The sequence below is a fragment of the Streptopelia decaocto genome, assembly GCF_964273445.1.
Source record: "Streptopelia decaocto genome assembly, chromosome: 3".
In the NCBI taxonomy this organism is placed as follows: domain Eukaryota; kingdom Metazoa; phylum Chordata; class Aves; order Columbiformes; family Columbidae; genus Streptopelia; species Streptopelia decaocto.
The window spans coordinates 69,906,598-69,914,101 of record NC_138656.1 but is presented as its reverse complement, the minus strand read 5'-3'; the positions used below and the strand labels follow the sequence as shown (position 1 = coordinate 69,914,101).

General features: G+C 37.7%; 1 protein-coding gene across 2 annotated transcripts; it reads right to left on the bottom strand.

Moving 5' to 3' along the window:
* Window positions 1–614: 614 nt before the first annotated feature.
* ZUP1 (zinc finger containing ubiquitin peptidase 1) lies at window positions 615–7,504 on the bottom strand. 2 transcript variants are annotated; one of them, XM_082048294.1, is made up of 8 exons: window positions 7,330–7,504; window positions 6,924–7,033; window positions 6,001–6,169; window positions 4,340–4,528; window positions 3,851–4,019; window positions 3,176–3,327; window positions 2,606–2,826; window positions 615–1,404 (listed from the first exon to the last, which is right to left on the bottom strand). In XM_082048294.1, exons 3-8 carry the CDS (start codon window positions 6,113–6,115, stop codon window positions 1,357–1,359), a joined length of 894 nt encoding a protein of 297 aa, XP_081904420.1. In that variant the 5' UTR covers window positions 6,116–6,169; window positions 6,924–7,033; window positions 7,330–7,504; the 3' UTR covers window positions 615–1,356. The 2 variants fall into 2 exon arrangements, with proteins under 2 accessions (XP_081904420.1, XP_081904419.1); XM_082048293.1 differs by lacking the exons at window positions 6,924–7,033; window positions 7,330–7,504 and adding an exon at window positions 5,069–5,235 and having other exon boundaries at window positions 6,001–6,139.

Sequence of the window (7,504 nt, the reverse complement as noted above, 5' to 3'; positions counted from 1 at the left end):
AATTCCACATACCTACTGAAATCAATGCATTTTCATAATTAACTTTTTATAATCTCATGCATGTTTCAGAAAAATTATTGATTTATGGATTGTAGTATCTTTACACATTCACGTGTTTCACTACTTCCAAAAATTACTAGCTCTTATTACCAGAGCATATTAAACATGAGAGAAACGGGTTAATAGTAGAACTCCTATACCTGTAATACATCTGGATGTCAACATGTGAGTTTAACTGAAAGGGAGGCATCTAAGCTCTTGTCACAACAGTAAATGAATGCCATGGCAGGATACACATGCTTAAACAAAGGCATCCAGTGCTATCTGCAACACACTCAACCATCCCTCCCGGCCTCCAGCTGCTATGCTGGAAAGGCACAACTCTTGCACTCTGCCAGAGCAGCAGGTCTTAGATGTAGCAGGGTGTCTCAAACGAGCAGGAGACTTGTCTCAGCAGAGAGCCTGTGTCCAAAATGGCACTAACCCTGTACAGTAGTAGTTCTAGTTCAGTAGTAGTAGTAGTTCAAATGTCCTTTCCAGATGCTTCTGAGGCCTAGGGGTTATACACTATAAAACATACACAAAAATTGATAAAAAAAAAAAAAAAGAAACACTTCTACGAAATACTTATTTTATTTATTCACAGTACAAAAGAATATCTGCTTCCTATGCCCCAATGGATTGTCTTGCACAGCTCCTTGAGCACACGCACCCTACTTTGGACACCACTATCTTAGACCTCACAGCCAATGCTGACATCAGTCCACCTCATAAGCACATATGTTCAAGTTTGCAAGTAACACATCTAGAGAAGCCAGCTACCTGAAAAGAGGTTCAGTAGTAAACTACTCCCTGGTAGAACAGACTCTATCATGTGAAGTCACTGAACTACCTCTCTACTTTGCAAGTAGTTGCAGGAAAAATTACTGAGCCATAAAAGATATTTGTTGATCAGATTTGGTAAGAAATAGAGCACTGGCCACAGAGTCACCATAAATACATTTTACAGATGCACTCCAATAAAGTGGTTCCATAGAATCTCTCTCCACTGCTTATTGACAGTTAACAGTTTGCTACAGGATGGTATGTGTTGCTTCGTATTTAAGCAACTAAGAAAACAGCAAATTTTCTAGTAAAACAAGAACTGTAATACTTCGGTTACAGATTCATCAGGAGGGCAGAGTTCTGATTGAAGATCAAAACTACAGATTTACTCTACTGTTGTGCTTCTCCAAAATCCCCAAACACTAATGGCAACACAGTTTAAGTCTAGAAACTGTCGAGCTAGGGGCACAGTCCAGAAGTTCAATGTTTTGCATCCAGCAGATTCCAAAAAGAGGTAATTAAAGGCATCCTTTAAGGAATCTTCTCTGATGTTAAGACTTGAGAAGCACGGCAGCGAGCCTAAGAAAAAAAAACCAACAGGGAGAGAGAAAAGAGAATAATTTAAGGAATGAAAATATCACATTAAAAGGGCATTTTCCAAACTAGTAGGTCAGTAAGCTCTATGAGGGGTTATATTTCATCTTAATTAAATGGGAGCTTTAAAGACAAAATTCTAAATAATTGATATTTGTAAATATAAAATCAAATCTTCGAAGAGACAAAACCAAACAAAACACGCCCCACAAATCCCAAACAACACTCTTCTTTTTACTGTGTCCTGAATTGTAAAGATTTTTGTCATCAGGAGGAAGAGAGGTTGGTTGTGTTTCACTGCTATTTCTGGGCTAGAAAACACTTAACACCTCATGTCAATACACAGATGTTAAATACAGTCAGCAGGTGACTCAGTCACCAGGTATTTCTTAGTTTGAATAGAAGTCTGTCACGAAGCTTGAACATGCTGAACAGTAATAATAAGACACTACAGAATCAGAACATGGTTCCTCAGAATCAGTCTGTTAGTGTAGGAAAGAGAAAGCTTAAGGAACAAAGAAATACAACGGACATTCAGCTGAAAACTTCTAAGGTCTTAAAGTTACAATGCCAAAAGTGAAACACATGGACAGAATTTATAAAATTCTGACAGCTCAAACATATAAGTTGCTCAGAGCAGTGTTTTGAATATATGAAGTTCTAAGTACTTTCAGAAAGCAGAATGCACTAGTTCTAGTGCCCAAGCTGAGGAGACACTGGACGGTTAGGTCTCAGTATCTGTGCGCCTTTTTCTTCAACTATCAAAGGCTGACAGACACCACATAGCTTTACAAAGTTGCCATAAAAACCCCTGAACATAATTCTGGACTATGTATGCTTTGGAAATACCTTATATGTCCACAATAAGTTATTTAGAAGAAAATACAATACAAAAATGAAAAGAAAATAGTCTAATCTTTCCCTGCAAACAGCTGCAAATTCATGTAAGGCTTAGAAGTTGCCAGTTACATCGAGATGGCATGCATTTACATGCAAAACTTTTTTGGTTTTAATATCCTGTGATTTCTCAATTCAGAATTAAGTAGCAGAGAAGAATGAGAAAAGTGAAATGATTAAAAAAAAAAAAACCACCACACAACCATATGCACATATGCATTTGAGTATTAAAAAAGATGCAGATTCTCTTAAATTTTCTTAGACAAAAACTATTTTCCAAAATACTTACAGCTTTCTCTTCCAAGGAGAGGACACCACCTACAGCCACTATCTGGTATTGCTTTTCTTTTAAGCTACCCAAAAATTTCCGAAGTAGTTTGAGACTAGTACCATCACTGGTTTGTTTTAGCAGTTTCTGCATTTCTTGGGAAGGACATCCTGGGTCAAACAGTAGCAAACATAAGGTTTTATTCTTCTTCTCTTCTATTCCAATGACAGTACGACTATGACCTAGTTTCAAAATAGAGTTTCAGTATTTTAAAAACATAGAAATCCCATTTACTTCCTCGTAGCATACTACTTATTTCCAGATTAAAGATGACATTACTTGAAATGTAATACGGCAGTTATAAGTAAAGAGCAGATGTCAAGAAGCTGAGATCCCAATCACATCCAGCTCCTCCATCCAATAAAAATATAAACTTTGATGTTGCCTTTACTAAATAAAAAAAACCAAAGCAAAACAGGAAACAAAGCCATGCCTTCTATTAAATGAAGGAATGTAAAATGCTGCTCTGAATTGCAGCACATATAAAGAAAGATAGAGAGGAGTAAGAAACTAGTATATTGTGATACTGACCTTGATGTTGCAAGTAGATCGGTGGTTTGGAAGTACACACTACCTTTGCACCACCTTCATTATCTGTAGAATAGTAATGCAAAACCCACTCAAATAAACGAGGGTGTGTACCCATAGCACCAGTCGGTTTGTGAAAGTCAATGATTTGACACCTACAACAGAACACGTAGAATGAAAATAACAATAGAATTACAAGCGGGTTGTTTGTTAAAACAATTTTTTCACCTCAGTCCCTTTCTCCTGCACCAAGAATGTTTCGTAAACACAGCAATTCCAGGTGTCAAGTGGCTATTACCACTTTTTTTTTTTTTAAATACAGGAATAGGGGACATGTAATTACAAAGCAATACAGTTGATACTGTCCAAAACTGGAAGATATATTCCATAACAAAGAAACACTTTATTCTGTTCTGTCTAACAAGAACTTGTGAAGCTTGCAAAAATTAAAATGTTTGATTTTTTGAATGCAATACACGTACACTAGAGAATCTAATTAACGGCTTTCAGAATTATGCATGTGAACAGCTGAAATTCAGTTTCTTCTTGAGAAGGAACTTCTAGAGAAATTAAGTTTTTAAGGTGGCTTTGTCATCACACAGTTAGCAAACCTGAGCTTTCAAGGTACAGGACTTAAACCAGCACTTAAAAGTAACAACAAAAGAAAGCAATATTTACTTTATCCTGAGACTGGTTAAGAGTGAATAAATTTCACATGCTCCTATCCATGCTTTGGAACCACGTAATCTGTTGTTGAAGTGAGATGCCCCATGAGGATCAAAGCCTTCTCTCCAGGCATCTTCAATCATGGACTGAATCTTTGGTATACTAGGAATTAGTGTAGTATCTGGAACAAAAAAGCTTTTGAATTGTTGGTTACAGTTACTGAAACAGTCCATTAATTAAAACTATTCATCTTCTTTTATAAGAGGCAGTCAATGTTACAAAGATGCATCACAAAAACTAAAGCTAAAACTTCAACCACATCATGCCTTGCCACTATTCACCTCTCTGATTCTTTCCACAGTACGTTCCAGTGGTGTAACAAGCACTTAATAGGTATCATGGACCTAGTAAGCCTTGCTGTGTGAACGAGAAGGCAGAACACTAATCAGTTGGTTGTCATCCAAGGTATGTGAAACAAATAGGCAGCATATTGTTTAATACCTCTCAGGCAGTCATTATACAAGCTGTTTTGCAACAGTGAGGAAAGGAGCATTTGGAAATTCCTGTAACCGCAACCCCAGCCTCTGTCACCCACAGATGAGTGGAAGTGATCAACTCCTGTTGAAAGCCATACACGCCTGACATCTTTGTTGTCATTCTGATAGTACTTGCACAATGCTTCAATGACTCCTAAAATAAGACCAAATACAAAGTTTATGTGTAAAACGAACTGCAAAGTTCTCCAGAAAAAAATTCTTTCCCTAGCTTGGAATAGATACAGATTAAGACAATTTAAAATTTCTAAGTGATCCTACATTTCATCCAGAACCCAAATCACAAAACCAATGGACATCACACCTATTTCATTTTGATGGTCTTTACTTTGATGAATTTACGTACTATGCAGCTTTCAAAATTCAAGCTATTTTTTCACTGCTGTTACACAGTGAATATTTTAAATTAAACAGCTTGGACTACATTGTAAAGTGTGATATGCACAGGAACCACTACAATGAAATAGGAAAAGCAATGTCACCAATAAAGCACTCCTATGCCACTGTCAGTTCCAGTACAACGTCCCCTTAAAAACATGGAAATACTTATGCGTACTTTGTAATCCTTTTATTCCCCATAGATTATTTATCCTGAGAAAGTAAGAGAAGAAAAGGAATGGCACAGAATTTGAGAATTACTGTAGATATTTAAAACAACGACAACAACAAAACAAACCAAAACAAACACTTGCAGGATATTCCAAATCCTCCTTTGTTACATGAAAGAACATGCTTAGGAATGGTCTCTTCAATTTGTAAATGCAAATTCTCAAAGGCACTTTATTGCCATGCTGTTGTGAAGACATGGCCATCACAGATTTTTTTTTAATTCTTCCCTGGAGTCTAAATCATTACCAAGAAAGAAAACTTTAAATGTATTACTTTCACTCAATACATCTTACAGAAGAAATTTCATTTTACTTGTTAAGAACCAAATGGATTTTTTGTAAACTAGAACCGCTAGCAATAAGCTGTAAGACCTTTGAAACTGTGATCTTGGCAAGTGAAAACAAGGAAGCCTTTTGAAAGGGACATGGAAAGCCATCAGCACTGTATTTTTGTACCAATTATAAAAAACTTCAAAGATGTATCAAGTAGATGTCTACTCCTACCAGTCCTCTCTGAGACTTTGTAATCAGATGAACACTGTGCTTACCTGGGACCAGCTTACATGATACTACAACTAACTGAAACACAAGATAAAAAGCTACTGTACATTTTAACAGCTACGCTAGGTTAGGAACCCATGAGTACCAAGTAGTAAACAAGGCACAATCTCAAGGACAACCAACATATAAGAAGACATTTGCATCTTTTGATATATATTGCATTTGGGCCCTTAACCAGAGAACCTGATTGCAAGGTTCCATAGGGAGAAAAAGAAGTAAAAAAGTCTTCAAGTTATAATAGAGATTAGAAATATATCAAGCTTTAATTTCCTTATTAGTTTACGACTAAAATTGTATTAGATTGATCTAGAAAACAAAGATTAGAAGTAGAATCAACCAATATCAAACATCCAATTATAGGCTTTGTTAAAGACAGGTTTAAACTCTACAACCTAGGTTTAAGAAGTACAGTCTAATCATATAACTTCAGCATTTTTACCTGAGGTCTTTGTTTTCCCATCATCTATACCAAAAGCCAAACATTCCATCAGTTCAGCTTTTCTCTTGTGGTATTCAAAAGGCTGCATACTTCCTCTATCAACTTCCTTTTCCATATTCTTTAGGTATTGCTGCTTGTAGCCTCCAGAATTATCCAAGCCATATTGTCTCTGTTAGGGATCAAATATATATGATTTAAATCACATTTTTTAAATTCACCTTTAGCAATTTGGAGAAGCTGCATGCATAACATTTGAAAAACAGTGAACATAAAAGCTTCAGATTTATGATATTTTAGAGCTGAAGGCCAAGCTTCACTCCTGAGCAGAAACATGGGACGAGGAAAACCACACCAGCAAGAACAGGCACATCCCTCTACCCCATCTTGGGCAGCCAGCCATAGGCACAGAGGCAGCCAGTGGCCAGGAGGTAGGGAGAGTGGGAAATGAGCTACCAGGGCTGTCAGGTGGGAGGGAGAGCAAAGCAAGACCTAGCAGGAGCATGGTCATGGAAGCAGGTGATGGTGTCCAGGAAGAGGAGAGCCAGGATGCTCAGGGCCTTCTGACAAGGCATATGCTCCAGGCTGTGCCGCAGGGCAGAGCACTGGAGCTGGGTGGAGCACAGTAGGAGGTGGTGGGCAGAGCCCTTGGGCAGAGCAGAGTGATATGCACAGGGAGCAACACCACTCAAAGCAACAAAGCCAAGTAGTTCAAGGGCAGGCATGCCCAGCACCAGTGCCAGGATCCAGGCTGCTGAGAGCTTGTGTTTCGCTGCAACCCACTCATGTACCACCACCTCAACACAACCTGTTCGACTGCACAGTTCTGACCTGGTATAGGCATCCCAGGTCATTTTAGTCCCAAGATACTCAACTTCTAATGGCACAACTGTTCAATATTTTACCATTTAGAAATATTACCATACCTGCAGCTTTTTAAATTCTTCCCTCTCTCGCTTATCTTCTTCTGATCTCTGCCGTTCATCTTCTTCAGTTTGGAGCTGTTGAGCCAGTTCTAGATCTCTTATGTTTCCATCTACCCAGGAATAACATTCCAAAATAGACGACTTGAACAGGAGGTTAACAATGCTTTGATGGATCACTTATTTAATTTTTAAAGATTCTTTTCTAAGCAGACAAACAAACACAACTGGGCCTTAATTTCAGGAGATGCATTCCACACTATTTTGAACTATTAGCGAACACTAAACAGGACTGACTGTATTCAGTTTACGATGACTCAAACACTTGGACAAAATTAATGCCAAGTTATAGGAGCAACTCCTTGGCAAATAACACATGTACTTCTACTACTAAGAAAACAGCTTTTACCTACTATGTTTCACTTCATTGTTAGCAAGAAGTCCCAGTTTCTTGAATAACACATGCTTATTGTCTTCTAGCATCACTCCCAGCAGTCTCATAACAAAGTGACAAAACCAAATTTTGGATCAGAGAACTGGATAGGAAATCTCTAGGATTTTATTAGCCATGCTAATAAACAAAA